Source organism: Bubalus kerabau, chromosome X (assembly GCF_029407905.1).
Source record: "Bubalus kerabau isolate K-KA32 ecotype Philippines breed swamp buffalo chromosome X, PCC_UOA_SB_1v2, whole genome shotgun sequence".
Classification (NCBI taxonomy): Eukaryota; Metazoa; Chordata; class Mammalia; order Artiodactyla; family Bovidae; genus Bubalus; species Bubalus kerabau.
The window spans coordinates 69,968,566-69,987,403 of record NC_073647.1 but is presented as its reverse complement, the minus strand read 5'-3'; the positions used below and the strand labels follow the sequence as shown (position 1 = coordinate 69,987,403).

The window sequence follows — 18,838 nt, the reverse complement described above, 5'->3', positions numbered from 1 at the left end:
TCCTTCACACAGAAGCTTCATTCCAGAATCTTCCAGGGTGTTTTTCACAAATCCCAAATCAGTCAGATACTGGTTGGTTTCAAATACTAAGGCGAGGTCTCTTCCATAAGAGGCTGTGAGGTGGCAGAAAATCAGTCTGTGTGGAGAAAAAGCATTTCAGAGGAGAAAATAGAACTCTCTATAAAGGTACTTGTTTGCCTCATTACTGATGTAATGAATTATTTCAATTCATTCAGCAATTAATTTATTAGGTGCTAACCACTGTCCTAGATGTGAAAACACAGAAATAATTAAAACCTAGCCTAGACTCTGCCCTTAAGGAATGCCCAGTTAATGGGGAAAAATTTTAGAAAATCATGAATTATAATACAGTGTGGAAAGTACTGCATGTGGTATGCACAAGGCACCATGGAGACACAGAAAAGTGGCACAATCCAGCCTAGCCTGTGGGAAGGGGTTGGAGGATCAAGAAATACTTATAAGAGGAGCAAATACTTTAGTTCTTCTTGAAAGGGTAATAAAAATTGAACAGGAATTAAGTGGATGAGGAGAATGGGAGTGGGGAGAGCAGGAGGCGCTGAGGAACAACCTGTTCATGAAGCAGCCTGTGCAAAAGCCAAGAGGCAAGAGAGGGGAGGCTTCAGTTGAGAAACTGTCAATTACTTGCTATGGGCTACTTTATAACACTGGAAGATACATATCAAACTGTTAACAATGGTTATCTTCCAGGTAGGAGGGAAGGGTTGGATTATAGGGAGACATTTACTTTCTAGTATTTAAATGATCAGAAATTATCAGAAAAAATTAGTTTAAGAAATTTGAAAAACATAATATATGTTTATTATAAATAAATTTTACAATAGAGAAAAATATAAAGAATAAAATTTTTTGAGAAAGTACTGTATCCTTACCACCCAAAGATAACCACTGTTAAAACTTTGGTATGTAACTTTCCAGATTTTAAATGCATGCATTTAAAAGACACTTAAGACACTTGCTCGGACACGACTGAGTGACTTCACTTTCACATATGCTTCCACTCCTTTCTCCAAGATCACAAAAACATATGTATGCACACACGCTCCTGCATATGCACGCGCACACTCCCGCACACACAGAGGATTTGCACATTTTACAAAAATAAAGTGAAGTTGCTTAGTTGTGTCCGACTCTTTGCAACCCCATGTACTGTAGCCTACCAGACTCCTCCGTCCATGGGATTTTCCAGGCAAGAGTACTGGGGTGGGTTGCCATTTTCTTCTCCAGAGGATCTCCCCGACCCAGGGATCGTACCCGGGTCTCCCACATTGTAGGCAGATGCTTTGCTGTCTGAGCCACTGGGGAAGTACCTATTTACAAAAATGGGACCATAGAAAACATTACTACTTTACATGCATTTTGACATTCAGTCCTCATCTTAGGCCCATAGATAAAAACTGAGACAGTCACAGCACATCATATTGTAAGTGGTAAAGTAGTACTCAACCTGAGAGCTGTCAGGTTTATCTTGTAGGTTTGGAAATACCATCAGAAGTTTAAAGAGACAGAGTCAGATCCTTATGACAGGGTACGGCAGGAGACAAAACTGGTGCACAATGGCTGCAGGCAGGGCGGGGGGGGGGTAGGGGGTGGGGGAACGGTGGTGGTGGCAGAGGTGGTAAGCGCTGGAGGTAAACAAATTCAAGACACGAGCATGTTTTGGGAATGGATATTGCCAGGATTTATGGCCATTTGAGGTGATGGGGAATGAGGCGGTAGTCAGGTTCCACCTCCTGCCTCCAGGGGGAAGCCGAGGCCACTGAGAGATGGGGGTCATTTCCTGTTCCAGAATATTCCATCTCTAGACGGTCCGGCCCCTGAGTGGGACAAACCATTATGGTGGGGGGGTTGAGAATTTTGGTATTTGATTACAAGCGCTTCATGTTCTTGGTTCTGAGTCTTTTCTTACCACTCCTGTTTCTTCCCACCTTCGAAGACTTGCAACACTGTAGGAGGTTCCCTTATGTCTGGGGGACGGGAGAAAATCTTCTTCATGCACCCCTCTCACCCTCGCAGTTTCTGGAAGTTGGAACATTTCCGAGGTAAAAACCTCGAAGGGTAGGCCAGAGCTTTTCTTGCCTTGGCGCCTTCCAGGAGAGAGAGGTACGTTTTGAGTGTGGTAGGCGGTTTTGTTTGGCCTGTACTCTCACTGGCCAGGAGGTGAGGCTTGGTGGGAGGTGTCCTGGGGCAGGGCAAAGGGTCTTTAGGAGGGTGTGCGGTGACGGGGGAGGCAAGCGGAGAAGCGGAGATTCATGGGGTGGAGGAGGGGAGGGGGACTGATTCTTTCATCCCCACAGAGCTAGCCAAGCCCCAAAGGCACTCAGTCGTCATGGCCTTGAAATCTGAGGACCTGAGTAGTGGGTTCCGGCATGGCAAAGTGATGGCTTTCATCAACGACAGGATGTCCAGGCACGCGAAAGGCCCTGAGTTCTACCTTGAGAATGTGTCTCTGTCCTGGGAGAAGGTGGAGGACAAGCTCAGGGCCATCCTAGAGGACCGCCTGGTGCCCAGCCAGGCCAAAGAAGCCTGTGCCTGGAGCAGCCTGGCCCTGGGCGTGCGCTTTGCCTACAAGCAGAGCCAGTTACACAGGCACAGGGTGCAGTGGCTGCACGACTTCGCCGGGCTGCACAGATCGGCAGCTCAGGCGTTGGCCTCAGACTTGACGTTGCTCGCGGCACAGCACGAGGTGGAATGCAAGGAGGCGGCCTTCCGGCTGCAGCTGACCCAGGCCACCCTGGCGGAAGTGCAGAAAGAGCGGGACCTCCTGAAGTGGAAGCTCTTCATGACCGTGAGATTACCATCGCCTGCCCCGTGCGCACCCAGCCCCAGCCCCAGCCCAGCCCAGCCCAGCCCAGCCCAGCCCAGCCCAGCCCAGCCCAGCCCCTGCCCCAGCCCAGCCCCAGCCCAGCCCATCCCCCGCCCAGCCCCTGCCCCCGCCCAGCCTCGCCCATTCCGTCCTGCTGCCCCGACCCCTGCCCTCCCCCGCCTCCCCTCGCCCCCCCCCCCCGCCCCCCTTGTCAGGGCAGGTCGCAACTGTGCTCACTTCTTTCTAGGAGCTGCAGCCTGCCCAGACGCCAGTCGCAGAGGGGCCAAGCCTGGCCACTACCGGTGGGGCTGGAACAGAAGGAACAAGTGAAGATGAGGAGACAGGGGCCACTGCTACTACTGCTGCACCTTCTGAAGCCATAGGAGGAGGAAGACAGGAGGATGCAGAGGGGGCGGAAGCTGCCGAGGAGGCACAAGATCTGAGTGTAGACCTTATGCAGCTTCTTGGAGTTGTAGACCAGAAAAATTATACCTCTGGCGGGCAGAGGGAGGGAGGTTTTAGGTCAGTGGAAACAGCCATGTATTCTTTCTCTGGGATGCTCAAGCCCGAGGCAACAGTCTCACCTCAACCCCTTCCTGTCCAGCTCCCTGCCTCATTCACATACTCATACTCATGCCCCTTATCCCCCTTCCCAGACTCACCAACACCATCCCCACCCACATCTCCACCACAAGCACCGTTCACAGCAGGAGCTTCATTTCAGACATCTCCCCCCTGGGGATCCTCTGATTTTAGCTTGTGGTCTGATGGAGGGATCCAGGAAGTAGACCCTCAAGAAGGATACAGGAGCGACTCTGATCCCCTTCAGCAGCTAAGACTTCCAGTATTTCGCAGGCCTGGGAATTGGGAGTGCCCTTGGTGTAAATCTGTAAATTTTTCACTGAGGGGAAGTTGTTTACACTGTGGAAAGTGTATCTGACTACAGAGCCCTCAAGTGAATTCAGAAATGTGAAACAACAAAAATATATTCAGAGGGGGAAAAGGTGGGGGAGGGGGCTGTGTGGTGTGGAGTCAGGGGAAGAGAGGGAGAATGAGGTTAGGGGAGGAGGGTAGGAGTTGGGGAGGGTGTAGACTGTAGTCTACTAACAGTCTACACCCTCCCCAACTCCTACCCCATCTCCCACCCTCGTTGACCCCCTCTGTGTTCCAGGGGCTTCCCTGGTGGTGCAGACAGGAAGAAATCTGCCTGCAATGCAGGAGACCCTGGATCAATCCCCTGGGTCAGGAAGAGCCTCTGGAGAAGGAAATGGCAATCCACTCCAGTATTCTTGCCTAGAGAATTCCTTGGACAGAGGAGCCTGGCAGGCTACAGTCCATAGAGTTGCAAAAAAGTCGCACACGACTGAGCAAGTATCCACACCCCAGAACTTCTGCAGCTTCTGTTTGTGTTTCTTTTCCCAACCCTAGTACCTGTTGGACCTGGGCGGCCAGTATATAACACTCCCACTCCCTACCCCTGCCCCCACACTAAGCTGTAGATGATTGGACCAGGAATGGACATTTGACCAATCCTGAGCCAAACATTTTCACATGGGACATGTGACCAATCCTGAGCCAAATATTCTGAGAATCTGAACAGAAGCAGATTCCATAGTCCAGATCATGCTGGGAAGTGAAGCAGTGGGTCACTGGGAGTCGGGGTCAAGGTCAGAGTGATGAACACCGAGGCCACAGCTGAGACCTGGCCCTGGCTGTGGGGGAACAGAACTGTGTCCTTTACAGAGACCAGGTGTCTTTTAGAGAATGACACTATGAAGGCCCAGGGGGCAGAGAAGCAGAGAAGAGTTGATCCTGTGACCCCAGAGATGGAGAGTCACAGCCTGACCACTTTTCCACTTCCTGCAATTTTGCTGAGTGAAAATCCACAGCAATCCTCTTTTTCTTAAGCTAACTTGAGCAAGTTCTTGTTCTGGGCAACCAGATTTTTGCCAAGCCAGAAATTTATACCAGAAGAGAAGTTGCAAATTGTAAACCATCAAAGAAGATGTTGGAACTGACTGGTGAGGTGCATCAGAGAGTGATGGGTAGTGGGGATTCCTGCATTCCAAGGCTCCAGGAATGAATTGGACAAGAAGCTCATTCATGTTCTGAGAGAGTTACATGAGAAACAATTAAAGCAGACCTGAGGTTAACCCTGGGCTTACAACAGGGCAGAGATTCAGCACCCTTAAGGGAATCCCCTAGGGCTTTGTACAAAGGACACCAGCACCAGCTGCAGACAAGGACTGCTATCATTGTTCAGCCTCATGAGAGGAGACTCCTCCCCAGTCCCCACTTGGGGACAGGCAGATCTGAACAGGGAACTTGTGCCACTTCCAAGGTGAGTCAGCAACTAGTGCCTGGAGGGTTTGCTGGTCCAGACCACTGAACAAAGGATGATGCCATCCTGAGATTTTCTCCCCCCATCACCAGATTACAGTGGGAGGGGAGTCTGGCTACAAAGTTCCTAGTAAATTCAGAAATACATAATAGAACATACCCTGATGGGAAATCAATTTCCAGAAGAAAGGGGTAGAAGGGGGAGGATGGTGTGCATCTCCCCATCTGATGCCTATAAGCTGTGTTGAGGGGAGCTAAATGTATGTTTTAGCCCACAGATGGAAGGATGGATCAAACTGAGACAAATGGACATCGCCTTGGACATCTCCTGGGAACTGTTGACCTAGATACTGAAGCTGTCATAACCTGGGACACCTCTGCAGTAACTGGATGTGACTTTGGGCTATATCCGATTAGAGCAGATGTTAACAGTCATCAGGATTAGAGGCAAGATCTCTATCCTCCACTTGTCAGAAATTTCTTTGGGCTTGTTTATATCTTAGGCACTGTTTCCAAACCTCAGAACTATTTGACATTTGAAGTTAGATAATGCTTTGTTTCAAGAGCCTGTCCAATAGGATGTTTGGCACAATATTTGGCACAATCCCTGGCCTCTACCCACTAGATGCCAGTAGCACCCCACCCCCACCAAAACAACTCTTGACAACCAAAAATGTCTTTATATTGGACGGCAAAACTGCACTGATTGGGAACCATGGAGGCAATGAAATACTTGGGAGTAGTTGAAACAGGGGGAAGAAAGTTGCAAGGGGTGGGACACTAAGAGAGGAAAAGTGTTCATTGGGTCTGGCCATGTCTGATCTTTAAGCCAATCTGGGTGGGGGGTGGGCAGAAGCCCAATTGCAAGGACTGAGGAGTGAGCAGAAGTGAGGAAGTGCAGTTACTGAGGAGGGGGGCTCTTCTTCAAGGACCCTTGACTGTGAGGTAGATCCTGCATACTGTATTAGAGGCATGTCCACTGTACTATTCAATGAAAAAATATATGAGTGCCATTGTGTTTTTGTGTGTGAAATAAAACTTCCGTTAACTTCTGTGATTGTGTATGCTATGTATATTACAGATTTACGTGTGCCTTATGCTATAGATTTATATTTGAATATGCAAAAGAAAGATGTCTGGGAAGACATTTAGCAAACAAACTATTAACTAGGGGGGGTGGTGGGATCAGGATTAGAGGATGGGAAGCAAAAGTAGGTATATGGGGTTGGGTGGGGTATGGGGCAGTAGGGTTTGAAGATCTTGCCTTTATATTTTTATATACTTTTTGTGTTGTATGAAGTAAAATAAATGCTCACAAAAGTACAAAAAATAAAAAGTGAATTTACTGGCTTGGGTGGGTTTGGAAAGGCCACCTCTTCCTCTGGGACAAGAGGGAAGGAAAGCAGACACTAATCTGTGTGGGGAGGAGGTGGGGAACCAAGGCGGCTCCTATTTGTGTGTTTATGATGTGGACAGACTAGACAAAGGGACCTGAGAGTGAATGAGAACATAAGGTCAGGGTGTGGGGTGGGTGCTTCTGAGCAATTGCACTTGGGGAATAACTGAGGAGGAGGGTGGGGTGAGGAATGGAGGGAGAGAAAAGGAAACCAAAGGGAAGACTGGGAGTCTGGAAGGAAAAGGCTGGGGATGGAGTAAGGCAGGTCCAGAAGGGGCACCAGACACAAACCTCTAGGTATTACAGCCTGACACCCACTTGCTATAGCGAAAAGCAACACATACAAAAGGGGAAGAGGCAGGAAGGGTTGGCAGAGATCTCTGCCTGACTCCCTACCCCTTCTAGGCTTGTAGCATATCTTTTCATTTGCTGCTCTGCTATGAAGAAGCTCAGTGCCAGTTATACTTTGTTTTCAAGCCCATTCAGATGGGAGTACCTGCAAATACCTAAGAGTTTAAAGCAAGGTCCAACTTACTTCAGGTCTTTGATTTTACAGTATGGATTATGCTGTGCTTGGCAAAGCAAGTGTAGTGGACAGACTGGCAAATTGTGCAGCTGGAAGGTCCTAAAAGATGAGAAAGCAAAAATAACTTAAAATTATTAAAGCAAAATTTTAAGTAACAGGCTTATTTTGGCTTCTATTGTCATCTTAGTACTAACTTACAAAAACCTTAGGAATTAATACCCCATTTTGCAGATAAGGAATCAAGGCACAAAAAGTAATTTGCCCAAAGTCAAATAGGAACAGAATGAAGTTAAGTATTCAGGTCTGTCTGACTCCAAAGTCATGGTACTGTGTCCCAGGCCCTGAGGTAAGCACTTTATACACAATTTATTTTATCTTGTCCTTAATCCAATGACAGGTATTGTAATCACCATTTTGCAGGTGCTCCGAGAGGTCAAGTGACTTGCTCAAACTATATGTACACTATAACTGATTCTTGGCTGTCAGTACTCAGAAGAATTAACGACAATAATTGAGAGCTAGGAAAGTTCGATACAGTTGACCACGGAACAATGTGAGGATCAAGGGCATCACACCCCTGCAGTTGAAAATCCACATAAAACTTTCGAGTGAGCCCTTCTTATCCCTCCATATCGGAGGTTCTGCATCTGAGGATTCAATCAGCCTCAATCCTGTAGTACACATTTATTGAGAAAAATCTGTGCAGTTCAAATCTTTGTTGTCCAAGGACCAACGGCAATACACTCTCACTTAGTCAACACGCCTTGAAGAAGAGGTTTTTGTGGGCTTTTGGTGTTTTATTTGGTTAAATTTTGAAAAGAATTTAAGCCCTCTGATAAAGGTAATGGGTTGAGGGGTGGAGACTCCATCTAAGGCTGATTTTCGGGAAACACCAAATGAACAAAAACCTCTTTTTGTTTCCATCAGTGCTTACTGTATATTGTGCTCAGTGTATATTGTCCATTATTTTACTTTATAATATACAGTTGGATTGAAGCTGTCATGAATTCATGAAGACATGGTAGCCAAGGTCTTTCATAATTCCAAGTCCAGTAACTTCTCCTACCCCTTACTTTCTGGTCCCAAACACAAACTCTTGCCTCCCTGCCCCCCTCACTTCCCACAAACACACACACCCCATGCTCAATTCCATTTCTGTGCTACTGCCCACTGAGGAACTAACAATTACCAGAGAAAAGACTCGGGTTAACTCATTTTCCAAGTTGAGCCTTCTGCCCATTGTCATCCTTCTCAAGGTCCCTTACCCTTCACCTGACCCCACAACTAAAAGAGAGGCACTGTCCACATTAACCTGAGTATTGAAAACAGACTTTGACCAGTGGCATTTTTCTTGAGTCAGTCAGTAGAGCTGTACTTTGCAGTATACAGAGTACATATTGTGTAAGTGGTTTACCTAAGCCTCTTTGAACTCCAGCTCTCAACTCTCCACATAGGTGTCAGTTTGGCATAAAGAACTCAGGCTTCATAGCAATATAGACAGGAGTGCCTTATAGCAATATATACAGAGTAAGCTCTGTCCCTTATCAACCTGGAGCTCTATGAGGCCTCAGTGATGAAATACATGTAGAGAAGAGTGAGGACCAATTCAACTTTAAGTTTACAACCTTTTCCAAAATAGTCATCAACACCAAAATAGCAGAGTACTCAATTATAATCTTAATGATGTATATGCTCATTACCTTTTATAATTATACAACACCTTCACAAAGAGACAGTGAAGATTAATAGACACACATTTACAGTGGCTAGCACAGTGCCTGGCACGTAGTAAGTACTCAAAAATGTTAGCTTTCCCTCAGTGTCTGCCTAGGCCAGTGTTCAATATGCAATACTCAATAAATCCTTATTGTGTTGACTGACAAACAGTATGAAAAGCAAAAATAATTCATTTTATTTATTGACAATGCTAGAAATGATCATGTGCCTGAATACTTGAAATAAACAAGAAGGCCGATCATTTCTGTAGGCCAAGACACTGGTGAAAAGATAGTAATATACTCACTGATTAAGTGTCAATGTTGGTGGTGTGAACGCTGAGGCTCAACCTTCCTATTCAAATCCAAGTAGGTGCTGACACTTCCGAGACACTGACAAGTGACTATGACTGCTTTTCACACTGAATGACATAGCCAGAATGTCCATTTTTTATACATAGGTTAAAGCAATATAATTGACCTTAAATCATTAATTATCCTTTTTGCATATTCTTCTTCTTGAGTCTCATACAAACAGTGAAACAAGTCCATTGGCTCAATCTGTAACCTATAAGGTTTATCTTTTATTTCTTTCTCAGTCCACTTCAGTAACTCTTCTCGAAGTCCTGGAGACACTTTTTTCCCAAAAGTTGTTAGCACAGCCTTTTCCTTTCCTTTATGTAAGAGGCCAAATAAGAACTGTATTGTTAATGATGAAAACCCTTTTTCATACTGTTGGAAGATTTCTTGCCATGCTTTCCCCACTTGATCAAAAAACATCCAGCTGCTGTCATTCTTCAGGGTGTAGAACACAGCAGTCAGGAACTCTTGGAAACTGAAGTGAAGGAAAGTGTAGACACTGACAACTCCTTCAACTCTTTTCAAAAAGTGATTGAGAAAAGTGCAATTGGTATCATATACTCCTATCCCATGTCTTCTGAGGTCACTGACTTCAAATAGAACCTGCTGGTTCTGTAGTGCTTCCACAGCCAAAGAGCAAAGGCCCCACTGGCAAATTTGTCCCTTCCACGCCGAGATACTTGTAAGGGTGTTGAGACACTTGGAAAAGTAAAACAAGATACGTATCAGTCATGGTCTGATGTGACCTCATAAGAGTCCTGCCTCCATCTTCCTGTGACTCATCCAGGAGGTGATGGGAAGAGAAGACATAATGTCAAGGCCTTCATTTTCTCGCAGATCATAAAGGACTCTCGTTGCTACATTAGCACCTGAAAACTGACTCAAGAAGTATGCTCTTTTTTCAACATCTGTAAACCACAGGATCTCTGGATAGGTTGCTTTAACAGAGAGTTAAGCTTATTCATGGTCATAGGCCAGGCAGTTATCAGGAGGGAGGATTCAGGGAACAGTTTTGTCTTCATGAAACTGTGTAACAGAGTCTCTACTGGCTTTCTTTCCAGGGGATTGGTACTAAGATCCTCTTCCTGGTCACTGACAGAGTACTGAAGCTCAGGAAATCCATCAAGAATGAACAGAAGCTTCTCTGGATATACAAGAATAATGTCCATGATTGGTCCACCTGTATCTTGAAAAGTGTTATTGATCAGGTCAGCACCACTAAGGTTAGCACCACTAAGGTTAGCAAAACGGCCATCTCTCTGCAGTTGATATAAATGACATAGTCAAATCTGCCTGGAGTAACCACTCCCGCTGCCCAGTCAAACATGAACTTATGTACCACTGCTGTTTTCCCAATCCCAGCACATCCCTGAAGCACCACAGTTTGGGATGAGATAGAACCCTCTTCATCAGGATCAAACACATGTTCCATCTCAATAAACTTATCTTGTTGAGGAATTCCGCATGGTGGCTTTTCTGATATACAGTGTTCTTTTTTACAACAAGCAGTCCTGTGTCTATGTTTACCACAATGATACCATCTATTGACTCTTATTTTTAGGTATTTTTCTTTTAGATGTTTTCTAAATACTTCCCAATATCTAATAAGGTGACACCAAGAATTAGTAATCACAGAATCCTAGACAGCAGTACAAATAACTATAACGAATACTACCATCACCTCCATCTCCACTCAGATGTTTCAAAGGCTCCTCAAACTTCATGCATCTGAGCTCTTGATTTCTATTCCACTTCCCACTACCCCCTCCCCAGAAAAAAAAAAAAAAAACCCTCCTCAGACATCTCGTCTTGGTTAAATGGTGCCACCCAGTTTCTCACAAAAATGTCAGGAGTCATTATTTCTTTTTCCCCCTTGAATCCTCCATATCCAATAAGCAAGGCCTAGCATTCATATCTCCAAAACAAGCCTCCAACCCATTATTTATCACCACATCCTCAAATACCACCCAAGTACAAGGCACTATATCAACTCTTTTCTAAACCAGTGAAACAGCCTCCTACTCATCTACTCTTGCCATCAAGAGCTCCTCTCCACACAAGCAGCCAACATGATCTAAAAATATCAATTACATCATGTCATTGCCCTGGCCCAAAACTTTTTAAGAGCTTTTCATTGCACTTGACATTAAATCCAAAATCCTTACCTTATACGACAACTTGGGCCCTATCTACTTTGCTCCCGAGCCTTGTTTTATATCACTCTCATTCTCAGTTTCTCTACTAAAGCCATACTGGCTTACTTTTGAGTGAAGTGAAGTTGCTCAGTCATGTCCAACTCTTTGCGACCCCATGGACTATAGCCTACCAGGCTCCTCTGTCCATGGAATTTTCCAGGCAAGAATACTTGAGTGGCTTGCCATTTCCTTCTCCAGGGGATCTTCCCAACCCAGGGATTGAACCCGGGTCTCCCTCACTGCAGGCAGACGCTTTACTGTCTGAGCCACCAGGGAAGGAAGCCCTGATGGCTCAGAGGGTAAAGCGTCTGTCTGCAATGCAGGAGACCCGGGTCTCCTGGCTTACTTTTAGTTTCTCACAAATGCCATTTTCTTTCCCACTTCAGGGCCTTTCCACCAGCTATTCTCTCTGCCTGGAAAATACTTTTTTCTGCTCTTGCCATGGAGATCCTCTTCTCATCCTTCAGATCTTAAACATTACTTGCTAGGAGAGGACTTCTCTGACCACCCAATTTAAAGCAGATCCTCTCTACTATACCCTTTCCCAGGACTCTGTTTTCCCTTTGTAGCACTTATCACAATTTACAATTGTTTTGTTTCCTTTTTTATCTGTCCTTCCCACTAATCTACATGAAAACAGGGATCTTATCTGTCTTCTTCATCATAGTATCCTAAGTACCTAGCTGGTGCCTGGAACGTGGTAGACACTAAATGAATATTTATCGAAAATGGCTATAAATGCTTGCTTTTGAATTACAAAACAAGCCGATTATTATGCCTATTCTGTGTCAGATACTATGCTGCTGCTGCTGCTGCTGCTGCTGCTAAGTCGCTTCAGTCATGTCCGACTCTGTGCGACCCCATAGAAGGCAACCCACCAGGCTCCCCATCCCTGGGATTCTCCAGGCAAGAACACTGGAGTGGGTTGCCATCTCCTTCTCCAATGCATGAAAGTGAAAAGTGAAGTCGCTCAGTCGTGTCCGAGTCTTTGCGACCCCATGGACTGCAGACTACTAGGCTTTGTCCATGGGATTTTCCAGGCAAGAGTACTGGAGTGGGGTGTCACTGCCTTCTCCAGTCAGATACTATACTAGGCCCTTTACATATATTTTAAATTTAATTATCATAATAATCCCATGAAGTAGATATTATCCACATTTTACAGTTGAGGAAACTGAAAACTTATAACCAGGGTTATACGTTCATGGGTGTGCAATCTGTGCTTAGGCCTCGTGCTCAGAGGATCCATACTTTCTGTAATGCACTGCTGTTCCTATCTTGAATTTTTTAATAATTTTTGAACAAGGAATCTTGCCTTTTCATTTTGCATCATACCCCACAAATATGTATCCAGTTCTGCTTATAGCACTGGGTAACTTGTCCAAGATTCATAAGCAAGTAAATGGCAGAGACTTAAATTAAGACTCAGGTTTGTCTGAGGCCATGGCCTATGGGCCTATGTGCTTAAATACTATACCACATAGCTTTTAACTTTCTGCAACTAAAATAAATAACCCAAGGAGTCAGTTATCAAGCTCTAACTTCTGTTAAGTGAATATCCAAGCTAGCATTTTCCAAATAAGTTTTTCATGGAACATTTGCAAGATATTAATAGGAGAGCTATGAAAAAGTTGTCCTGTGGTCAAATAAGGTGAGGCAAATGCACCTTCTATTGCATTTTTTAGTTTCTCAATGCATATTAGCATATGAAAGGCTCTGAGCAAATCAGTGGTTTAAAAAAGCAGGCTGTTTGACTTTTGTTTAATCCATATTTTCTAGACTTAAATGACTAAGGAACCCTTTTTTAAAAGCAAAATTATTAACTTCTGGAGAATAGTGTTCTGTAGAATTCAGGTTGGGGAATGCTGATCTAAAGTGTTCTCAAACTTTTCCTATAAAATTTCATAAATAGATTAGGTTTTTAGGTCTCTGCTGCAATTACAAGCATACCTTGGAGATATTGTGGGTTTAATTCCAGACCACTGCAGTAAAGTGCATATTGCAATAAAGCAAGTCACACAAATTTTTTGTTTTCCCAGTGCATATAAAAGTTATACTAACTATACTGTAGTCTATTAGGTGTGCAATAGCATTATATCTAAAAAACAATGTACATATCTTAATTAAAAAATACCTTATTGTAAAAAAATGCTAATCATCATCTGACAATACAGGGTTGCCACAAATCTTCAATTTGTAAAGAACCATAATATCTGTGAAATACAATAAAGTGAAATGCAATAAAACCAAGTATGCCTTTATTCAACTCTGGCATCCTAGTATGAAAGCAGCCATAGACAATATGTAAATGAATGAGCATGGCTGGTTCCAGTAAAACCTTACTTATAAAAACAGGAAGCTAGCTGGATTTGGCCCACTAGTTGTAATTTGTTGACTCTATCTAGATCATTTCAGAAGCAGACTGGTTTATTGTATCCATAAAGTCCCGTATATCTGTTGCTTTGACCATCATCAAAGGTCCTCCTAGGATTTGAATACTTATTCTAAAGGATATAAAAGTCCTATTTGCTATGACAGTTTGGGACTTCATGAACATTATCAAAAAAGAAAAAAAAAAAAAAACATTGTTTGTTGCCCAGTGAATATGGGGGAAGATATGGGGGAGAAGTGAGGATGAGTAGGGTTCACAGGAGGCACTATTCCCAAAAAAGAAAAAAGTAAAACAGAATAGACATCTACCTGTAAGCTCCTTCCATGAAAATGAAGCCAGAGAACTTGAAGCAGCTGTGGGAGGAAGAGTTGGGGTTAACAGTATCCCAAATACACCTTCATACCAAAACATGAAATACACACAAATTTAGCCACACTGTTATAGCCATTCATGTTTTTCCCAACTATAAATACAACAAAGAAATCCACCTCATGTCTATTCTAACTGATTAAAAAGGTATTTTATAGCTAATGTCCAACATAAAGTAAACCTAAGATCTTTCCACACAATTATGAATATACTTAGGGTGTAAACATTTCTATTTATATGATAAATAAGGAAATTTTTAGGCGTAAACTTAAAGGGGCATTCATTATTTGAAGTAACTGTTTCTGGTGTTTTGTTTTCCATTGAACATTAACTTATTGCTTCTGTTGGAGCTCTTGTTGAGCTTAACTTAACAAGAAAGAATAAGGCATTGCTGATATTAGTTCAACAGAAATATACAATAACCTACATTCAAATGCATATACACACACATACACACATGCATACACATCCACATTCTTATAGGCTTTTAGTATTTGAACACCTTTGTAGGTAAGGGTGAGACATAGATGGGAGGTGTGACTAGGTGGGTGGGAGGAAGCAGAGTCTGGAGAGGCAGATATTAGAATGTCACAGAAGTGGGCAACAGGTGAGTGGTCTGTTGAAGATAACAAGTTTCTATTCCCCATAACTAAACATTTCTTGGAGTTCAGGAATCAGCCACAACGGGAAGGAGTTCAGTAATCCTCACTCTTTACTCTTTTTTGCTGTCTCCTGTGCAAATCTGTGATTACAGTAAAAGAAGAGACTTAGAGTCTTTTATGATTATAAATGCTTTGGGGACTATGGAAAACACTATAAACAACAAAACTTTCTGGTTTTTTCCCCTCATTTTGGGAAACACAAAAATTACAGAGAGATTATAATGGGTAAATTCTATATCCATGTAATACCTTAAATACACATACCTCTACACATACAACACAATTTTAAAGATTCAGAAAAATCTCAAAGTCCATGAGAAGAAGTAGGAGGAAGAGAATGAAGATTATACCCTCTCTTACCTCATTCAGTTATTCACCTTTCTGTTCATACAATAAACTCCAGGTGCAAGCAGGTCCCATATCTTTTCATTTCTTTCAACAGTACATCCTGGCAAATCAAGAAAATTGTAACCCAAAACAGAAATGATTACTGTAAGGCCTGGTGGAAGCCCAGAGTACAAAAGCAACTCAAGAAAGACTACTCAAAGCATTACAGAGCTGGGGAAATGAGAAGGCCTAATAAACAAGTAGAGAGCTAGGGTGGGATTAGGAGATCACAGGAAGACAGACCAAAATTAACAGTCTTCAATTTGAAGACAAAAAAAAACTAAACAGAAGATAGACTGTCTACACACTTTTGAAGAGTACAAATATGAGGAATGTCAAATTGAGCTCTAAAATACATTACCAAGGGAAGGATAGGGTTTAGGGAGTATACCTCTGATGTCTGTGGTCAAGATAAGAATGACTGTGTCCTTCTACATCACAGCCAACTTGGTACCATTGGTAAAGGGAGAATTCTAAGACCACAGATTAGAATACTGTGATATAAGAGAAACACTCTAGAGAGTTAGGAGTCCAAGCCCTAGTTCCACTTCTATAACTATCTACCTCTATGTTCCTTAAGATTCTTCTACTTTCTGAATCTGTTTTATTATTTTCAATATGGTGGAGAGAATGTTAGCCCAGGTTTCTTTCCAGGTTGAACACTGCAAGATCAGCCGTCTAAATCCCAGTTGCACATTAGAATTACCTTCACACCACCTTCCTGAAATTTTTGGTTGCAATGTTACTTACCCATTTCTAATTCACTTAATGATTTTCTCATGTATTTGGCTTATTCCCCCTTTAATTGAATTATTGCCCCCAATTCTCAGCCTTTGCCATAAATTTGGCAGGTCCACACAAAAGAAATGAAACATTTTCCCACCTCTTATCTTTGAGCTCAGCTCTGAAATTTGCTTTGGGTAATAGCTTGTACACAGATGTGACTCAAGTAGGGGCTTGGAATATGCTTGCACAGCTATACATGCTCTCTCTTGTGATTCTGCCACTGGCATGACACAAGCCATGAGAGAAACAAACCATTGGTCTAAGAATGAGAAATACATGCAGTACAGCCACCCTAGTTTACTCACAGTTCTGCAGCAAGAAAGACAGTTAGCTCAGCCCAAATCAGAGATGCCCAACAGAACTCTGCCTAATCAGCTAAATTCCAGCTGACCTCCAGAACAGTAAGAATAAATGCTTAATAAATTCTTAGCTTTTCATGCCACAGAGATTTTGTGGTTGTTGTTATATATTGCTGTGGCAATAGCTGACTGATATACATCTTGTTAGAAAGTAAATGCCTAGAAACTGTTTGGCATACAGAAGACATCCATTACATGTTTATTGAATAAATGAGTAAAATCTTAAAAAAAAAAAAAAACAAAAAAAAGCACACAGGTACTGTACTTACCTGATCAATTGAATCAGAATCTTTGATGGTGAGGTTTGGCACCAATTTTTTAAGTTCCCAAGGTGATTCTAACACATAGCCAGGGAAGAGAGCCACTGTTTTAAGATTTAGTTATTTTTGATAGAGTGTATTTGTGAAACACATAGGCTTTGGAATCAAATAGATGTGTTCAGGCCCTGACTCTACCACCTACTATGTGACAACCATGGAATTAACATTTCTAAATCCCAGATTCTCAACTATTAAACAGGGATAACGACAGTTTATAACAACAGGTGATCACAACCTTTCTTAAAAGGCTATTATGAGGATTAAATGAAGTTTGTATATGAAGTATTCGGTACACGACATGGTACATAGTAAGGGCTCAATAATCCTAAACTATAGCTAATGATGGTATTGCTGTATCATTTGATAGAGAGTAAAAATGTCTGAACTCTGACAGGCTTTACTTAAATTCCATTTCCATTGCTTTCTAGCAACATGACTTTGAATAAAATTACTTAAATGCCTGAGAATACAGTAACCTATCTGTAAAATGGTGGTGGTTTAGTTGCTAAGTCATGTCTGACTCTTGTGACCCCATGGACTGTAGCCTGCCAGGCTCCTCTGTCCGTGGGATTTTCCAGGCAAGAATACTGGAGTGGGTTGCCATTTTCTTCTCCTGGGGGATCTTCCCAACCCAAGGATCGAACCCAGGCCTCCTGTGCTGCAGGTGGTCTTCTGCATGTCAGGCAGATTCTTTACTGATTGAGCCACCAGGAAAGCCATCTATAAAATATGGTGATAATAATAACTACTTCATTGTTTTGTTGTGAGAATTAAATAAGGTGACACACATAATATTCTTAGAATAGGACCAAGTGCAACATAAATAATAAATGTTAGAGAAAGGATAACTGACATAAAGAAGTTACACTCTATTAAAATCTCCACATAACTACTTCTTATGAGACAGAATGTTTCCAGCACAGTTACATTCCCACATTCTGGATTCATTTCCCAGTCACTGGGAATACCATGTCCTCTAAAAAGCAGAAAAAAATTCTCTAGTTAAAATTACTCCAGTAAGCACTCCTGCCCTCAGATAATGGAACTGGAGAGGTACATGGTCACTCACTTTCATTCTAGGCAATCTCTAAGATGCCCATGACTTCAATTATCCTTAAAACTCCTAATTTGTTTATCCCAGTCCAGCTTTCTTCTCTCAGATCCAGATTTATTCATCTTTAAAGACCTAATCAAGCCACTTGGATGTTGACACCTCTCTTTGTCTTATCTCTTTTGGTAACTACTGCTTGGTTTGTCCAGCATTCTTTCACTGACCTTGGTTTTGAAAAGATATCCCATATTTCTTAATGGAATAATCATATTCTCTGTGCCTGAATTTTAAAACCTGAATGGGGACTATACAGATTGAGTTTCCATTACCCAAATTCCCCAAGCTTCCTCAGTTCCTGACACTCCTGAGGCATCATTTTGGAACAATTCATGTAGTTTGAAGCAACTCCAGTATTTTTCCAAAAATCCCTATTTTTGCTCAAGTTAAGTTATTCAGAATCAATTTCTGTTGCCTGCAACTGAAGAACTCTGACATAGAAATTATACCAGAGACATAAACAACAAAAGATCAGAAAGAGAAATTAAGAAAACAATCTCATTCACAGTCGCATCAAAAAGAATAAAATGCCTGGGAATGAGTCTACCTAAGGGCAGAGAAGACCTGTACTCAGAAAATTATATACACTAATCAAAGAAACTGAGGATGATACAAAGAGATGGAAAGACATACTGTGCTCACTGATTGGAAGAATTTATATTGTTAAAATGACCATATTATCCAAGGCAATCTACAGGTTCAGTACAATCTCTATCAAAATACCAATGGCATTTTCACAGAAAAAAATTCTAAAATTTGTATGGAAACACAAAAGATCCCAAATAACTAAAATAATCTTGAGAAAGAAGAACAAAACATAAAATATCATGCTCCTTGATCTGAAATTATACTACAAAGCCACAGTAATCAAAATGGTATAGTACTGGCACAAAAACAGACATATACATCAATGGAACAACATAGAGTACTTAGAAATGAACCCACATTTATATGGGGTATATACAACACAAGGAGGCTGTCAGGAGCCGCGTTAGGCATTACTGACAAAATGGAGGCACGGCCCCAACTCCCTCTCTTTGTCCTGCAGGCACGGACCCAGGATGAAGGAGTTAGGCCT

The 18,838-nt window shown here is 42.6% G+C and overlaps 1 protein-coding gene across 3 annotated transcripts; it reads left to right on the top strand.

Annotated features, from left to right (window-relative positions):
- The first annotated feature begins 2,310 nt into the window (after window positions 1-2,310).
- On the top strand, window positions 2,311-6,226 carry TEX13B (testis expressed 13B). 3 transcript variants are annotated; one of them, XM_055563886.1, is made up of 3 exons: window positions 2,311-2,850; window positions 3,093-3,367; window positions 5,457-6,226. In XM_055563886.1, exons 1-2 carry the CDS (start codon window positions 2,369-2,371, stop codon window positions 3,226-3,228), a joined length of 618 nt encoding a protein of 205 aa, XP_055419861.1. In that variant the 5' UTR covers window positions 2,311-2,368; the 3' UTR covers window positions 3,229-3,367; window positions 5,457-6,226. The 3 variants fall into 3 exon arrangements, 1 of the variants encoding a protein (XP_055419861.1); XR_008708135.1 differs by lacking the exons at window positions 2,311-2,850; window positions 3,093-3,367 and adding an exon at window positions 4,125-5,186 and having other exon boundaries at window positions 5,464-6,226; XR_008708134.1 differs by lacking the exons at window positions 2,311-2,850; window positions 3,093-3,367 and adding an exon at window positions 4,125-5,186.
- Window positions 6,227-18,838: the final 12,612 nt, after the last annotated feature.